Source organism: Synchiropus splendidus, chromosome 19 (assembly GCF_027744825.2).
Source record: "Synchiropus splendidus isolate RoL2022-P1 chromosome 19, RoL_Sspl_1.0, whole genome shotgun sequence".
In the NCBI taxonomy this organism is placed as follows: Eukaryota; Metazoa; Chordata; class Actinopteri; order Syngnathiformes; family Callionymidae; genus Synchiropus; species Synchiropus splendidus.
Window position 1 is genome coordinate 13441327 of NC_071352.1, and position 18739 is coordinate 13460065.

Sequence of the window (18739 nt, forward strand, 5' to 3'; positions counted from 1 at the left end):
ACTTGACTAGCGAAAAAATATTCTTTTTAAACTAGTCACAACTCCTTGGGAAGTTGTGCTCATTGTATGGAGGATTTTTCTAGAATAAACAGCGCTCCTTTGCAAGTTGATGCCGTTTTTGTTTATTTAACTGCAACTGTTTACCGGAATAAAAACAAACAAAAAACAAAAACGCAATTTACATAAACCATTTGAATAACCTCCGATTGTTCCTGCGACTGTATCAAATCTACCAGAAATCGTGCACTGGATCAACCACAGTGGTTCATGGTTGATGCTGTGTGATTTACACTTTTAAACTAGTGATGCTTTACTGCGGCACATGCGCGTATAAATACACACGCATGGGACAAGACGAGCCAACGATGACAACACGTTGCCTCACTCCAGTCTGTTGACCGTGACGTGTCGCCGGTGGGCGGGGCCTGCAGCCGACGTCACGATGGGCTCTCGCTTTAAAGATCTCAACTGAAACCGGAACGTTCTAAATAACTGGATCAAAGAAGCGATATTGTCGAGGCGGCTTCCGTCAGAGATTCTTTTACTCTCTGTCTGTGCGTTTTAAGTAAGTAATCGGACCTCTCTGAGGGGGAGTATGTTAGAGGAATAATTCCTAGTCAGTTGTATGAGTCGGTGTTGAAGTGTGTGTGTGGGTCTGTGTGTTATTGTGGAACCGGAACACAAGATATGACTTAATATCGAAAGTTTTTTTTGTCGCGTTTTGTTATGTTGGGACACCAAGACATTTAATAAGTGCCGAAATAAGAGTGTATCTATGCGAATGTTGCGTCTTCTGTCAGCATTTGGGCAGCCTCTGACAGTGCATTGGTCAGTGGCAACAATACAAGTGTCGTCCATCACTCACAAACTGATCAAATGTGTCATCAGTTTTTGGTACATCGAGATAGCATAATCCTACTGTGGTCATGGATTGGCCTGTTAAGTATTCGTAGTGTGTTTGAAATGACTTCACCTGTAGAGCGTGTGATGCCAAACTTCCTAGTCTTTTGCTTCCTCCCTATTTCCACCCATCCACTTCTCCTCCTCCTGTGTCACAACTGTCAACCTCAGTCGTTGTCTTCCTCTACTTTGCTTAGATACTGTGTGACATTTTTGTCCAACATGTTGCCTCTGTGGGTCTCTAAACCTCCAGATTCTTATAACTCTGTCTACTTTCTACATGAGCATGTCCCGCTGATATGTCCCGATGATCTACTCAATTCTAACTTGCCGTCTTGTCTTTGTATCAGAACTCATTCATAACTTTAATATTCAGGTTGCACCAGACTGGTGACATTTCTTAAAAATTAAATCCAACGTTGATACCATTAATTTAATGTATTTATCATCAAATTAAATTATTATTTTTTGGACATGTGATGAAACTTGGTTCAGAGGAAGGAAGGCTGACCAATTCAGTTCTGGTCAATACTGAAGCCAGCACAGTCCCCACTTGTTTCTCCAGCTTTCTTCACTTAAAAATAGGTGCATATTCAATTGACATCCTGAATCATTTTGCAGCTATCGACAACTGAAAGTCCATTCTAATGACTTTTAACCTTCTCCGGCTTAACTATTAACTGGAATGGATATGAATATTCCGGTTGATCTCCTGCTCAGTAGGCAGCGACTAAAAATGTAAGTGAAGATAAGCAATGCTGCCAAACTTCATAACAGGCAGACCAGCAGTCTAGGGAGGGAGGCATTGAAGGGAGTTTCCACCAGACACGGGCAGTTACATCACTAGCAACAGTGAGTAAGTGTGGGGCTGCAGGGCGAGCAGGTGGTTACCCAACAATCTGTGAAAGTAGGTCGAAGTTTCTGCTTTATCGTTGCACACAAGTGCGACTTGACAATGACAATAGAAAGATTATGGACCAGAGTGCCTTATTGTTAGTCCCTCAGAGGAGGTACGGCGTAACAACAGTTCAAATGTTTTTGGGCTGCTTTTGTAGTGACACTTAGCTGTTGGCAGGCTTCAAGCTGACAGATGTTTGTATGGTGTTACTGCACGATGATGGGAATATACTGTCTGTCAACAGAGAGCAAGAGACTGAAAATGGATTTCTCTGTCACACAATGGTTTTCTGCTGGCTTTAAATAACATGCTCATCTTCAACATTATGAAAAACAAAGTGATCAGAACTACCTTTTTATGTTTTGTTTTGCTCCACTTCTACTGTGCATTTGCTCTTTTAGCGCTTGGTGTTTGTGACCGACCCAGCATCGGCTGTCACAGTCATTTACAATCATCATCCTTTCCCCCAAAGATGTGTTGATAAAAGGTAACAAATTAACCACATTGAAAATAATTAAAACAGGACTTTGGACTGAGTGAAACTGGTTCATGTAGTAATTTCTTTCTGAGACAAGACGCAGCAAGTTTTTGGGAGAAAAAAGGGACCAATGACAATATAGCTATAGCAAAAGCTGGGAGAAACCCCCCCAAAATGGCAAAAGAAACAGCAAGCTAAAACCAGAAGTGAGGGCATTTAATGCCGCTGTCTTTGTGAAAGTATAGAAGTCTCCATTTATTTGTGTCTTGCTATTTCATTTTGAACAATGACCAGTTTTTGTATTCATCTATTCATCTATGTATTCATTTATCTATCAAATACGTATAAGTTCAAGGCAAAATGTCACCCGATATATTTCTCTTTGTTGTTACAGATTGAACCCTTCAGACTGAAAAAAAACGCAGTTGGATTTGATTTTATTTGTGTCGATGGTGGTGTGATTGTTCTCACACACTGCCAGAAGAGCATGCTGTCACTCAAGAAGTACTTCACTGATAGTCTGATGCAGATGGCCATTCTGCTCAGTCTGTGCGGCGTCAGAGTGGATGTCGGTTTGGAATCTTACCTGCACGAGATGATCCTTGGCCCGACCTCACTGCTAACCCACACTCCCTTCCACAACTTCTGCAACCGGCTGGCGGGCGGGCAGGGCCTGCACCCCAAGAGTGTGGATCTGGACCGGTACTTCTGGACTCAGACGCTGCTGAGCTGGATCTGCTCGCCGGACAGACTGCAGGTGAGAGGGATTGTGGAGGTTGTGAAAAGGTTCCGGCTTCTGAAACAGAAACATTTCCCTCCAGATTCCTCAACAGGAGGTGGTGTCATGGCTGGTCCAGCAAGAGCCGGATCCTGCGTTTCCAGAGCAGACAACCCACACGTCCAGAGGTGTTGCTGCCACTGAGAGAAACCAGAGCCTGTGGGTAGCAGGAGACCAAGATGTGGAGGAAGAGATGCAGAATGAGGTACGCTGCAGCATCAGATACACAATGACCCTGCAATAGGTGTACACACTTCAGTAGTTGAATGTAAAATATGTTATTCATTTGCTTGTATGAGCAAGAGCTATTTCAAGCTGTATGAATAATAGAGATAAAATATGAGTCAGACATGCGTGTCCACATAAACATTGTGGTGCAACAATTGGGCTGAACTCAACCAACAACCTTCCAACTGTGTTACCTGTGGAGGGTTGTCCATGTCCAGTACGTCGAAGCGATCTCAATAGTGATTGTTGAGACGCAGTTACCTACGGCAGCACATGCCTTGAGTTAGCTGTTGTGTCAGAAGGACTGGTGATGAGACATGGTGAAACTTGCAGTGGAGACGGCTGGTTAGGAGTACACACCTTTTTGAAACCAGCACACACAGTTGTCTGTCCCGGCCTTTTCACCGCTTAGTGAGTGTGAGCTTCTGGTCATGCTCTGACCTCCATATTCAGTGTGTCTTATTGCTTTTCATGCCATCATGTTTAGATGGAGGATTTTGTGGGAGGAAGAGAGAGGTCACTTCAGTAGGCGGAGGGCCAGCATGTGTCCCAATAGCATAGCCGTCTTATCGCGCATCATTCTTTGCGTTCGATACCATTGAACAAAGAATTGTCACATTTACGTGCATCTCCTGTTTGCCACGTCTTATGGTGCTACTTCATTATCACATTACAGACTAGTGAAACATTGCCCAACTAAAGAATGATTGTTTGCCATAAGCACCGGAGTGTTTTTGACTTCCACAGCACAGGAGAACCACCGGCTAAACTGAGATCATTGACAAACACACGAGAGGAACTCTTCTTGCCCTTGTGACTGCCGTACTTGTTTTGAAACCTGACTCCTGGTGCACCACGTTCTGACACACATTTGCTTTGCTGGTTTTGCAATCCTGCCTGTTTACATGTCTCACTGCATGGTAAATCATGAACATTTTTTTCAAGTCAATAATGATTTTGGTTTGTTCATATCAGCCTAAAACTACTTTTACTTTCACTTGCAGCCGGCTCATTTAGATTCAAATGGAACACGTCAAAGGCGGAACACAGCTCATATTGACTCTCAAACATAAGGAAGGACCTGATACAGAGAAGGAGAAGCTCCTTCTTTCACCAGCCTGAATTGGCTTCAACAATCCATGACAAACATAGATTAAATGTGGGTGTAGTGGTGGTTGAGGCTGAACCAGTCTCACCTGAATATTAGCTTGAGTGACTGAAGTTGTTATTCCCAATGATTACAATTGAAGCCACATTTTGCATGATTTAGTGGCAACTGGGGTCACATGCATGGTCCTAATGTGTTGAATGCCGCCTACATGCCAGTCCTGACCAGCTGCTGTGGGGCTCTGGGTTCAGCTGTAAGCTCCCAGACATGTCAGGAGAAGGTTAAAGTTATTCTAAACGTGGCTGTCTGTCTCTGGGTATACATTCCAGCTCACAGGGTTCCACGCAGTGAAATAGGTTTCCAAAACACAACTCTCTCTGACCTCATTCTTCTGTGAAGACATTGATTGATCCTGTTGTTTTCTCTGCATCCAGGAAAGCAGTGTGTCAAATCAACAAAGAGCAGTGGGTGAAGAGTATGTCAGAAGAGATGGAGGTGAAAGTGCAGTGGCACATGCACAGTCCAACCAGGAGGAGGTGAACCAGGTAAATGTGTGTGCATATATATATATATATGTGCATATATATATATATATATATATATATATATATATATATATATATATATATATATATATATATATATATATATATATATATATATATATATATATATATATATATATATGTATATATGTATATATATATATAACCCCAACTCCAAAAGAACTAGGCAACAAAATAAACTGAAGTGAATAATATTTAGATTTAGATTAGAGGGACGGAAACCCTGCAGATGATCTCACATGACCCTTGACTCCATGATCGGAGAAAGGTGATCATAGAAAGAGAATCATGTGAAAGACATGTAACAGTGGGTGTGTGAGCTTCTTCTCTCATCAGTCAAACCTCTTCCACTTCCACTCACAAAGTTGTGGACGAACCTCTGAGCCATTCAGGTGTCTCAGTCCTCTCTATCCCAGCATGCCCCAGGAGCCAGGCAGTCAGTGAATCAGAAGCAACTGCAAGGCACCTGGCTCCTGACTCCTGATGTCAGGGCGCTGTCGAGATTTGGATGGCAATGACACGATAACTGTGCGACTCTGAACACGCAGACTTGTGATACAATGCGTTGAAATATAATTTCTATAACTGTTTATTGGGAAAACACTGTGGTATTACTTAGTGGTAAAATGTGTTTTTTGAGGTGTTTCCAATCCTTTCAAGTCAAGAGTTTGTCAATTAAAACATGTATTGGGTTAGTCCTTGACTTGACGTCTGTAAGGTGTTCATACATTATAAAAGTGTCCTGATAAAACTAGTGAAACCCCTTGTTTGATGAACTTTGGTTTCAGCCTCGCCTTCGTGCAGAGCAGTGTTTTAAAAGTCTGCAGTGTCCTCTTACCAGTAACTGTGTTAAAATTGACTCAACCTGCCTGACAAGCCATACGTGAAGCATCTGCCGGGCTTGGAATCAGAGCTGGACGCTTCATGTTTAAAAGCAAAACCGCTGCTGGCTCAGCAGAATAGAGAAACAGGAGTGACAAACTTGAACAGCTGCACCTTGTGTGTCTGTGTCTTGTTTTCTTGTACTTCTGTTGTTGTGAGAACCTGTATGAGTTTTTAATCAACAGAGTGAGGCCTCATTTTGAGGGTTAAAACTACAAAATGGTTAAGTTTAGCCATTTGTTTGAACACTTGTGCGGACCAGTTGTTAAAAAGCACACATCCTTGTGGGGAACCTTTGAAGCTCCCCACTCGGTTAAGCATCAATTTGAGGATTAAAACTTCAAACTTGTGGGGTCATTACAGCTAGATTTCAGTTTGGTTCTGAGTCCTGGTTAAGGTTATCCATTTGTTTTGGATGGTCAAGCTTACGGTGAGAGGCTGGAGAAAGCGAGAGGTCCTCCCAAAAATACGTGAGTGTGTGTGTGGCAATGAGGAACCACAGGGATAACAATACAAACATATGTGTGTGTGGATTGTCATTTTTTAAAATTTCTGTTCTGTTAAGCAGCAGGAAGCCTAAACCAAAACTGAAATTTAAGTGTGTGCCACCATTGTCCAGCTAACAATGTTTGGGCTTTGACTCGACAGAACGAAAGAAATGATACACAAGAAAAACAACGCACCATCTTGTCTCTGCTTTCCTCCTGAACTGTCTCCTCTGTCTGACTCTTTTCCAGAGCTCCCTCCTGGAGTGTTTCAGACTGTTGGAGGTGACCTTTCCACTCTCACAGGAGGTCGAGGTACTTGTCTGCCTATGTGGCTCTGCTGAACAGTCGCTCGAGATTTACTTCATGGGCTTTCTCCACAGTTCCAAGATGTGGCTGCAGAAGAAGACATGGACAAGGGTCCTACTGAGAGGTACCACGGCCCCATCACTCACATCGACTCGTCCACCTCTGAGATGGACCTCCAGTGGCAGGACCTGCTAACTATCTTGACACCACAGGTAGAATAACATCCTTTTGTTGTTGAATACATACAACAATGACATGAAATGAATGGCAGTTATCTATAAATTAGATAAAAACCCTGTGTCACGCCGACATGTCTCTGCGGTCAGGTCTACTCAGGGTCCCGGTGGAGGATGATCCGTCTGGTCATTGGACCTTGACTATCAGCTCCTCTAAATTTGAGACCATGGTCCTCAGGAGGAAAAAAAGATTGAATGCTCTGTCCAGGTTGGAGAAGAGCTCATTCCCCGAGTGTAGGAGTTCAAGTATCTTAGGGTCCAGTTCACCAGTGAGGGACAGACTGACATACAGATTGCTGCTGCATCATCAGTCATGTGGACGGGATAAGGCGAGGAGCTCTTCATGACGAAAGGAGAACAACGACTACATTTAAGAGAAGCTAGTTGAGGTGACTTGGGAGAGGTACTGTGGCCATGTCTAATTTGGGCAGACCGAGGCCATGTCACATGGTTGGCCTAGAACACTGCTGTATTGGCCCAGCTGTAGCTGGAGGGGTGTTTGGGGAGCGGAGAGTCTGGGTCTCTGCGAGCCAGATAAGCAGCGGGAGATGAGAATATAAGTGGAAATGAAGAGTCAATGAAGGTCCTCTCTTCCAGAACATTCCCGCTTCATTTGGCCTGGATTCTGGAGATCCCCTCTTCAGTCATGGGGAAGCTCCTGGAACACAGGGTGAGTAGAATTTCCCAGACATGGTTCATAAACAATGTCAGTTTAAAGTAGCATAAAAAGTGATCCTGCAGTCCACAACAACTTTCACTGCTAACTGAAACATCTCTGTGTTTGGTCATTGTCAACATCTCCCACTCCTCCTGAGGTGTATGTGTTGACTTTAACAACAATGACCTGGTGTGTTTTGTTTCTCTGATGATCTTCATTATTCCTCCTCAGGATTGGAGCGTGAACTGGAGTCAGGTCTACTTCCACTCATTCCCAGTGCTCAGTTAGATGACCACAGTTCCTCCTGTGACAGACAACACAGCCGCCCGAGTCGCACAGACACTCCTCCTGACCACAGCGGGTTGCTGAGCGTAGACTTGGGACTGAGCCTTGAAGACTCCTTCAACTCCTTTGACATGCATCTGCTCCCTGGAGAGCTGCATGAAAATGTGGATCCTGCCTTTACATCAGCTTTGCAGCCAGACTCCAGTTTGTCTTCTTCCTCATCTCCCTCATGTGCGCTAGATGTTGAGGATGAGGCGGAGTTTGATGAACTCCTGCAGGAAGCTGCCGTCTTGGGTGAGATGGAATTTCTGGACCTGGCTCTGGAAGAAGGCTTCAGTTCTGAGATGAAGGATGATGTCCTCTCCCAGTCCTCAGCAACACATGAGCAGCGGCTGGCTAGTGGACCTCAGCAAGGTGAGGTTTTTAAAGGAATAGAGTAAGGAAAACATTCTACGATTTGTGTTGGTGACTTCATGGTGTTCATCCTCACAGAAGCTGAGAGTGAAGTGGACTCTGACTCTGGTCTCTCGCTGGACTTCAGCTACAGTCCTTCATCTCCATGTGTGTCAAGCATCTCCACCTCCTCCCCTTCTACTTCAGAGGGAGGCGTTTCTAATGGGGATAATGGCTCTGAGGTAGGGTTCGATTCCCCAGACATGGAAGCTGGGGTGACCATTAAACAGGAGCAGGAAGAAGAAGAGCTCGGAGCGGTGGGTGGGCACTGTCCAGAAGATGTGAAATTCTTTTCGCCTAACTTTGGTGACAATAAGATCCTGACCCCATGCTGTACCCAGGAGGTCAGCCACGACCACACCTACCACCAGCCCTGGAGACCTTCCTCCCCCATCAAACCTAGCAGATCCACCAGATCACATGTCCACAGGAAGCTTCCTTTCTCCAGGCGGCACTCGGATTCAGAGATGCGTAGCCGGGATGAGCGGCGAGCCCGAGCCCTGAAGATCCCTTTCTCGAATGAGCTGATAGTTCACCTGCCTGTGGAGGAGTTCAATGACCTGTTGGCTGAGTACCAGCTGACTGAGGACCAGCTCACCATGGTCAGGGACATCCGGCGTCGTGGCAAGAACAAGATCGCTGCTCAGAACTGTAGACAGAGGAAGCTTGGTGTCCTGCGGGGCCTCGAGGTTGAGGTGTCGGCCCTCAGGCACCGTCGTCTTCGGCTGCTCAGAGAGAGACAGGAAGCCTTGAGGAGCCTCAAAGAGATGAAGCGGGAACTGAGAACCCTGTACTGGGAGGTGTCCTCCAGTTTAAGAGATGAGTTGGGGCGACCACTGGATTCCACACAGTTCCAGATTCATGTCGGGCCAGACGCGACTGTTGGCGTGGAGTCACACACGCACGAGCAGTCGAGTGCGTTTGGAAAAACACGCAAGAAGCGAAGGGAAAAGAGAACGTGAATTATTCTCAGTCGTTCATGTACTTATACCTCCTTCCGGTGGAATCGGGAGAGTCCCAGTTCTGCTACAGTTGTATGTTGGTCATCCACTTTTTTGAATGAGAAAGTGCCAGGTACTTGAGTTTGACATGTGTCAGCTTGATTACAGGACAGTTCATATGAATTGGGTTGATTTCTAATGTCTGCATTCGCGTCTGGAGATCAGATGGAGCTCAAACAGAAGTCAACATGACGCCGTGCAGCAGTCGTGAGGGTCACATGCCTCAGTACCTCAGGGGTGTTCTGAACAGGTACATCGCATGGTCAAGCAATGGCAGCCACGTCCTACTGTGGTCCGAGTGGATCAGCAATATTTCAGGACTTGGTGACTTCATCCACATCTAAAACTGTGTTTTTTATCTTTGTATTTGTATTTGGAAATGTGCTCATGCTTCAGAGAACCTGTGAGGAATCATTTTGTTTGTCCTGTCTGCTATTACTAATGGTTTAAACGTTGAATATTCAAGCTGCCAAGGTGTTAAAATGTTGAATAAATTTTTTAAATTGTTATTGTCATTTATTGCCTTGAAAACTATGTCTCTGTGGCTTTCGTGGTGCTCTATTATGCTCACTACAGGTGCTTCGGTGAGGCCAAAGACACCTCTGGAGTACGTCTGAGGTGTAGAGTGTGAGCAGGAATGGTGTCTGAATAGGGTCAAGATAGCGCCGAACATTCAACCCTACTTCCTGCAAGGGAGCCACCTGCATCAGTGGACAGCTCAGTGGTTTGGTGTGGACAACAGGTTATCGATCACCTCTTCAGTCGGCAGGCTCCATGTTCTGACTCCACACTAGCCCTCTTGAAGGTCACTAGTTGGAAAGACTTAAAAAGGTTGAAGTTCTTCAATAAGCCTTTTGACTTTCCTGCGTCTGAACTTAACCTCTGTATAAGTGAGTGGATTCCTCAGGTCTTTGTGACCCACCCCAAGTTAGCTAGGCATCAAACGTGAGATTAAACATTGGCTTAAATATAGACAACACAAGTTCAACGTCACATGTGGTTTGTGGAAAACATTTTGACTCTAAGAATGATTTAGACGTCCACCTGTACTTATGACCAGGGCCAGTAGATGCTTATTTTTTTCATTCAATGTCTGGCACCGCAGCGCGTAGCAGCCTGTGTACGACAGTTACAGCGGCACAGTATCCCAGCATCTCACTCCCACACAGTAGTACCTATAACCCTTTCATCGGCTATTTTGAATGGTATTGACTTAGGTCCAATCTGACTTGCGGCCGGTTGGTCGGAACCGATCCCGGTTGCAAGTCTCAAACTAGAGACGCCCTGGAAGTCACCCATTGTCATCATGACTTTTCCAAGGATGAAGGACTGAGCGATAGCCTTTAGAGGACACTGTGGGGAATTGTAGGCAAACCAGAAGCTTTTTTTAAACCCAAGTTGAAACCTTCAGAGCCAGATTCATAGCACATTTTATTGTGGCATGAGTTTAGTCCCAGACAGTGTTTACCTTAGAAAAAAAAATCTCTAGAAAAATCACCAGTTATGAAAATGACAACTTTATTGTCAGAAAAAAAGAAAATTAAAAGACCAGCCACAACAGTGACAGTTCAAGATAAACATGCAACAGGACAACACAAGCTAGTTTGCTAAACAGAGAGTGATCCAGAGATAGAAAAGCTAACTAGGTAACCAGTGATGATCACAGGAACGTCATGAGGAAACTGAGAATCAGAAACTGCCACCCACTTGGAAAGACTCTCTCCAAATGCGGAGACATCTGCTCTGTTGGGGTCAGCAACACAACAGTCACACTGGGCTACATTCAATTAGACAGGAGAAAGAAAAATAAAAAAGAAAAAGAAAAAAAAACAAACAAAAAAAAGCAGTCTTGACTGTTGCCTAGTTGAGTCACATGATTGGTGAGCAAAATATAAAATAGATCAGTATATAATTGACAGGAAACACCTATGGCCAACAAGAAAATTATTTGTCCAAAAGGAATATACTATTCAAAATAAAGAAGCGAACGTTGGCGCAGCGAGACATTGATCTGACAGAAGACAGTATATTACTGTAGAAGACCATGCAGTTGTGAAGACTGAGTTTATTCAGGCTGAGCTGCAATCACCGCACACGGAATATACATCTCCACTAAATGAAATACAAATCAAAACAGTGTCTTCTAAAAATATCACCAGCTAGCGTAGATGCCTTGGAGCTCTGAGTCCAGGTTGGAGCAGAGTTTTGACAATCTGAGGACTAAACCGCAAGTGGAACGGTCACCGTTTTAGAATGAGGGGAACATGATTGAAGAAGCAGAAGCAGCGTCCGAGACAGGAATGACGTCATTCTGGTGCAACCCCTCTGAGGTGAGGCGTGTTTTGGCTGGCGGGGAGGCCTTGTGCAGCAGGAGGAGGAGGAGAAGATGCTGATGGTAAAAGATGGTCCGTCCTGTGTGTCCTGACCAGTGAACGGTTGGCCCCCTCAACAGTGGGCAGCAGGTTCAGAGGAAGGCCAGCCCATCCTGATGGGGCAGCTAGGTACCACCACTGAACAGAGATTGAACAGGGCACTGCTGCGGAGCAATGGCAGAATAAATTTACCAGAGTCGCAGACAATGGCAAATTTAATCAGGGCTTAAAAAAAAACAAAAAAAAAACTCAAATGGACCTTGTCAGGATACTGGATGGAGCACCTTTTCAAACCTGTTTATTTCCTTGCCTGTAGCACACCCAACTCCATCAGCTACATTTGCAGCTCTCACGTGACATCCTGGAACACTGATGGGTTTCTGACAAATCTGGATTTGGTGCTCCACATCTCACGGCCACACCCTCATCTCGGTGCACCTTTTCCAACACTTTCCCTTTAGTCTTTTTTCTCCTCCTCCTTCTTCTCTTCCTCCTCTGTGGGGTATGAGTGCCAGGTCAGACGCTCCTCATAAAAGGAGATAACCACCTGGGGACACTTGACATTGGCTTCCTTTGCAGGTACGAGGTCGGCCTCATCCGAGTTTTTCCTGCGCATGTACAGAGGTGGATCAACAATCAAAGCTTGTTTGGTCGGCCACATGCCTACAGAATGTAGCACAGTGGGACAATCTGACCTGGTTTATGCCCAGATCCCAGTCAACAAAGCTGACTCATAGCATTTATTAGTCGCTACACATACATGCTTTACAGCAGATGTTACAAACCCTGGGATCTCCTTGTCTTTAGAGTGAGTCAAATCTACGCTCTGCAGAGCTGACCAGGACCACGCCAGACTGAGATGCCCACCTGAAGTGGAGCGGAGCTCCTTTCCTATTCACTTGCTATATCCATGATGTGCTTCCAGGGTACAATGGGATTCAAGAGTGACTGTGGCCAGGGTTGTGCAACAGAACAGTGCTGAGAGGCGCAGATATTGGCTGGACTATGATAGTTTATACCTTATCACGAGAAAATCTTTGTGAAACTAGATTGTTACATCAAGATTTTGTTACCTTGAGGAAACAAGGAAATAAGTTCTTATTCCGACATATGAGCCTTAAGGCGAGATGAATGAAGAGCAGATTGACAATGGAAAAACAGACCCACCACTTCATGAGGAACATCAGCTCTCCACTCGAGTCTGTGGCGCCAATGATTCTCTCCGGCTGCAGGCCCCGTCCAAACCCTCGTGCCTTTTCACCCTGAAGTCAAGGACATCAAGATCAATGTACAACATCCACCTTCTGCTTCAACTGCTTGAAAATATGTGTTGAAATAGGTGACAAAATCATTTTCTTGTAAGAGTTTCTGTGTTGAGGATGGACCTGTTGGGTTGAGGCTAAAGAAGCTTGTCCCCCACATGGTTTGTGTGGACAAATTTTAAGACAAATAGCAATATTGTTGAGTATGTTTCATCCTCATTTGATACCGTCAACCTCTGAATTAATATTCAACTTGAACTTGAACAACATACCTCATCCTTCCTCCTCTTGCTGCCTCTGTCCTCAGAGTCTCCCGAAGCATCGCTGGAAGCTTTTCTCTTGGCCTCCTTCTTCTTCTCCTCCTTCTCTTTATATTTCTGCATAAATTCTGCAATCAGGTCCGGACAGTCAAGGTTCTCTTCCGGCTCCCATGTGTTGTCCTCACTAGAAACATACATGCCGACTTATTATGGCCTGAATACTTTCAAAGTGAAGACAACGTTCAACAGAAGTTACAAAAAAATAATGAAAAGAGGAGAATAACAATTATCAATATAGTACACAGGGGCACCAGGTATCCTGCAGAGACCATAATTACAACTTCCATGTAATAACCATGTACTGTCCCAATCGTAGGTCACACATTACCTTGAGTAGCGTACGCTTGCTAAAAGGTTGGTGACCCTCCAACGCAGTGTGACATACTGTCACGCAACACAGACAATATCAGATGCTCTCTGTCTTGGCTTGTCATTTGTTATACAGCAGAATTTATGTTTTCAGTCTGAGGTTGACCGTGACCAGGAGAAGCAAAAGAACAACAACACAGCCAACTCATCGACGTTTTTGAAGTCACAGGAAAAGTACCACTATATTTGTATAAGAATTTCAAGTCCATTCAGAGTAGTGGAAACCCTGGCAATTGTGTAGCGGAAAACATCCCTGAACAAAAGTAAACCGCTTTTTTTGCTTTTGTTCAGGGATTCCTCCATGTTTGTTGTTGTTGTTGTTGTTATCATCCTAGCTGCAACGTGTCTTGTGCATCAGTGGGATCAGCGGACCAGGGACTCCTGCACTTAAAGGCTCTGTGTTGTCTGGAGAGTTATATAACTGTTCTATTAAATGTAATTCTTTTTTTGGTTGTAATTAATTGTAATAATGTTGTAATTAATCATTATTAACTCCCACCACTAAAAAATATACATCTTTCTGGTGTGATCAGGATTTTTGCTGCCGACCACAGATACCGATCAGCCATAGTGATGCTTTGCTCAGCCTTCCCGAATGTCACACTCAATGCAAACTTTACATGACAGATTGAAAGAGTGAGTAGGGAGGAACGGACGAATCACACCCAGCGGGGCTACATCAGAGAGCCGGATGTCACAGGTGACTGTTTTTGTGACTGGCAATGACAGGTATTGATTGGCATTCAACTACCACAATATCGACGGATGATGATCGGTGGGCGATTGATCAGAGCAGCCGTATTCTGCACACGTTATTAAAAAAGTCCATATTTGGAAGATGTGAAACATACATGAATATGTTCCTTGTGTTAGTCCGGTCATTATTTAATTTTATTTTTAATTATTACTTAAGGGGCTTTTCACACATTTGGCTCAGAAGTCTGATGTGAACACACTGTTCTTCACTGATAAAAATCTTCCTAATCGTCAGTAATCTCTCTCACCGTGTTCAACATGCTGTGAGGATAGTGTGAATTAGGGATGGGCGATATGGACAAAAAAAATGACAGCAATAACAATAATAATCACGATCAAATACATTTTCATTCTGTTCCATGTGTTGGACACACGACAGTACCTCTTGAAAGAGTTTTATGATGAAACTTATTAGTGGTGTTTGACTCCAACATCAGTATTTGTTTATGTTTAAATATAATAGCTAACTAAGTGAAGAAATGAGGAAGAAGTGAAGAACTAATGCGGGTGACTCTACACATGTTGAAATGAACCAAGACAGACGACGGCGTAAGAAAACCGTCAAGTATTTTCCCGGGTATCAATATCAAGTTTGCAATTTTAGTATTGTGACTCTAATTGGAAAAGAATAACATTTCCAAGCAGCTTCAAGCTTACTTGACCTTGTCATGCAGACTCAAGTATCTGAAGATTTGAACTTACTTTGAGAAACCTTTCCACTTCAGTAAAAACTCCACTTTGCCCTTCACCACTCTGCGTTCCAAGACCTTCTCTACAACATACTCTTCCTCCTCCTCTTCCTCTGGGGGTGGCGGTGGAGCAGGGGCAGCATCTGCAGCGTCAGGTGCAGGGGCCGAAGTTTCAGCGTCAGAGGCAGTTGTGGCAGCAACAGCAGCATCTGGAACTGCACGTGGCTGCTCTTCCTCGTCGGCTTTCTTGGCCTTCTTTGGTGCTACTACAGCTGCCAGCTTGACAGGTGGTGAGAAGGTCTCTGATAAACCATAAAAATATCAATGTTAAAAAAGCACACTCCCAACACTGTTTGATGCACTGTTTAAAAAAAAACCTGAACGATCACTGTCTGGTGAGCCAACAAATGGAACAAAAGCATTAGCAAATGGGGATGTGCAGTGTGTACTATATACATGGCTTAAATATGGCTGACAGTACCACAGTGCTGCGTGAAAACAAAGTTTACACTAGGGATGCTCCAATTGATCGGCCACCGATCGTGATCGGCCAGTCTCAGGGTGATTGTTAAATGTCGATCACTACTTGTCATTGCTGATCACAAAAGCTGTGTAACACGCCGAGTGCTCCGGCTGAGTCCCGCTACTAGCAGCCAGTATGGAAACATTTCAGACATAGCAAAGTCTCAGGAGATTCACCAAACAGTGACATCTCACACTGAATTAAAAGCAGCTGCATTCAACTAGGTTTTCTTTTTATTTTAAGAGGCATATAGAACACGTCTGAATTAAAATGATTTAATGGTTCACTGACATCGTACGCAGAAGGCCTCATCATTTTGAATACAAATTCAAAATCAATCCATGTGATCGATACCTGAGACCAGCAAAAATCCTGATCAGAGCATCCATGATTTACACACATTTTGGGTCACAACTGACACACGTAACGAAAAAGGTTGATTCAAGGGGTAACATATGTCTGTCGTCAAACAACCTTCCAATTTTATATACCGCAGTTACAGTGCATGCTGAAGGTCCCGGTCTGATGAGGCCAGCAGAACAACATCGTCCGCAAATAGCAGAGATGAAATTCTGTGGTTCCCGAACCGGATCCCCTTCGACCCCTGGCTGCTCCTCAAAACATCTATTCAGAAACCTGTAGTTAATACTGGAATATCAACTTGGCCATTTCCCCCAGCAACAGTTGGGCTTTTAAACAAATGAAACAAGAAGAGCGGTACAACTACTTTTGGTCACCTTTTGCTGGTTAGAACAGAGCATTTTAAACAACTGGAAGGTTTAGGGGCGTGACGATAACGAATGACTGTGGCAAAGTGTTGCGTTTAGGTACCACACGAAGAGAAACGGCTAAACGGTAAAATGCTCAGATGTCTTTCCTGCACCACTGATCCACTAAATATACATTCCTGCCTTCATCGTATTTAGGACCTACCATTCCAACAGATGGTTAGCTACATAGAACCCACTTCCCACACCACAGGGCACCGAGCAGGACTCGCGCCTTCACACGACTCGAGGGCCAACTCTTGATTTGCAGTGGTAAATCAACCAAAGTCGCGGGTGCAACAATGGAACCCCCGTTTAGGTGACTCCAATGTCGAGAATGTGCATTCCTCTGCATGGTACCACGTCGCCACATGCCGGGCGGCCTGCAGCGGCAGCAGCAGCAGCGTCTAACATGGCCGGCGCGCAGCTACTCTGCAGCTATCGGAACGAAATCTTACCAAAGGAGAAAACTGCGAAGCGCTGTCACTGGGATGCCGCAGGCCCAAATGAAGCTCCAGGAGTTTGGAGCCGTGTGCGCCAGTTGCAGACTGGAACGCGGAGGAGGATGCACACACACGGGAGGATATGAATTCGTTACCCGTCCGCTGAATAACACAATGGCTAGAGACAACTAGCAAGCACCCATTCTGCCCGCCAACAGCGCCACCGGACGTGACGTCAGGGAGGAAAAGCATGGCGGGTATTGTAGTATTTGAGATGGAGCCATGTGAGGCAGTAGAGCAGTGTTTAAATGAGGGATGTCAGGATTATTCTCCATTAGTCGCACTAAAGATGAGATAAATTAGTCAGACATTTTGTGTCTGATCTAGGAAGACATTATCAACGCATTTTTTTTCCTGATTTAGCAGAAATCTTTGGCAATATTTTCACAGATTTAGCAAATATTTGTCACATTTGAGACACTACACGTTAATGTTACATCCCATTGTTGTTACATCCCAATGTTACATCCCTGACCACTGGATTGAAAATGAATTTTTTCCAATGAGTCCACACTGAGCCAAGTTGGTCCTTGTGGCTCCATGAGGAATGTTTAGGACACTTGCTTCGCCCGAAAGCGGCAAACATCCAACATCCTTTGTGTACATTTTCACATTTCTTCGAGTTATATTTCGAGAATGAATCCCAAATCACTGTTTCCGGACACACATTAGGGCCCCTAGCAATGATAACAGGAGTGCATTTAGTGCATTAGTATTTCAAGTGATAGATGAGACATTTCATCATTTCAGTGTTCCAAGGAGCTGCAAAACAAATATTTTGCTCCAGAATTCAACCTTAAAGATGCATCTTCTGATCATGAAGAATCCATTACAAACAGGTGTTCTTTGTGAAGTCTGTCAAGGGTTGAGTGCAGCGTTGTGAATGACACGAGGGAGCTTGATTTATACGCCACTGTATCTTATGATTCTGACCGTGTGTTTGAGGAAGGTGACAGCTGCTTTGGTTTCCAAAGTCTGCACGCTGCAGGCCATCAGTTCCCACTCTTGAATCCCATTTTAAAAGCGTGTCAGGATGCCCAGCTGACAGAAAATAGTGATCGACTGCACATCATAGCTTCCAAGTATGTGGTGCAGGCCCATCTAGTCTGGAATTAGTTGGTTCCAGTTCAGACAAGCGGTGGGAGGAATCAGGGCGCGTTGCGCTTAGTAAGCAAGGTCCAGAACCTGATGTGGCCAGGTAGATAGGTCTAGTGCAACAGCTGAAAACAGAGGGAAGCACAGGTTGGTACAGATATTAAAAAATGTATTTAAAAAAAGCATTTACATACAGTGTTGCAGGGAGTCCTGGAGCCTGCATAATATTGAAACCAAAGCCTGTCGCCTCCTGGGATACACTGCACATAAAGTTCCATATATGTTGCAATTTCCATATATGTTGCAGTTTTGGAACAAAACGGCATGAGGAGAAAAGGACATAATAAAACAAAACATCGTACGGCAGCACCCGTCAATAACATCTCGCCATGTGATAATAGTTCTTTGACTTTTTTTGAGATTTACTAAAACTTCTAAAACATTTTGAAAAGATATTTTTCAACACAAGAAACGTTTACGTCCACAAAAGATGAACCTTGTGAAGGTGATGGAGCTAAGCTGTAGAGAAAACGTGAGCTGATTCGATGGAAATAGGAAATTAAAGTAAACAGGGTTATCAAAGTGTCAATAAGTAAAACAAAATCCCTTGCTTGTAACCATTACATAGATAATAAAGAATGATTTTGTGTTTTCTTTGTGTGTCATATTACATGCTAATGGACGTCAACATTGTGTCATGAGCACTTTAGGGTTAAATGATGTAAAGTATTATAAATGATCATTAGACTTAGACTTAGACTTTCTTTATTGTCATTGCACAAAAACATATGACTGTATTATGGCAATGAAATTTCGGT

The 18739-nt window shown here is 44.2% G+C and overlaps 2 protein-coding genes across 5 annotated transcripts; one reads left to right on the top strand and one right to left on the bottom strand.

Annotated features, from left to right (window-relative positions):
- Positions 1-437: 437 nt before the first annotated feature.
- On the top strand, positions 438-9780 carry nfe2l1a (nfe2 like bZIP transcription factor 1a). 4 transcript variants are annotated; one of them, XM_053851689.1, is made up of 10 exons: positions 438-565; positions 2671-3033; positions 3098-3259; positions 4825-4935; positions 6576-6638; positions 6707-6844; positions 7466-7538; positions 7758-8225; positions 8304-8521; positions 8606-9780. In XM_053851689.1, exons 2-10 carry the CDS (start codon positions 2764-2766, stop codon positions 9224-9226), a joined length of 2124 nt encoding a protein of 707 aa, XP_053707664.1. In that variant the 5' UTR covers positions 438-565; positions 2671-2763; the 3' UTR covers positions 9227-9780. The 4 variants fall into 4 exon arrangements, with proteins under 4 accessions (XP_053707664.1, XP_053707660.1, XP_053707661.1 ...); XM_053851686.1 differs by adding an exon at positions 2200-2285 and having other exon boundaries at positions 464-565; positions 8304-9780; XM_053851685.1 differs by having other exon boundaries at positions 8304-9780.
- Positions 9781-10718: 938 nt separating this feature from the next.
- On the bottom strand, positions 10719-15626 carry cbx1a (chromobox homolog 1a (HP1 beta homolog Drosophila)). The gene is made up of 5 exons (XM_053850686.1): positions 15620-15626; positions 15047-15335; positions 13172-13343; positions 12805-12899; positions 10719-12245 (listed from the first exon to the last, which is right to left on the bottom strand). The coding sequence occupies exons 1-5, from the start codon at positions 15624-15626 to the stop codon at positions 12095-12097; spliced, it is 714 nt and encodes a 237-aa protein (XP_053706661.1). The 3' UTR covers positions 10719-12094.
- Positions 15627-18739: the final 3113 nt, after the last annotated feature.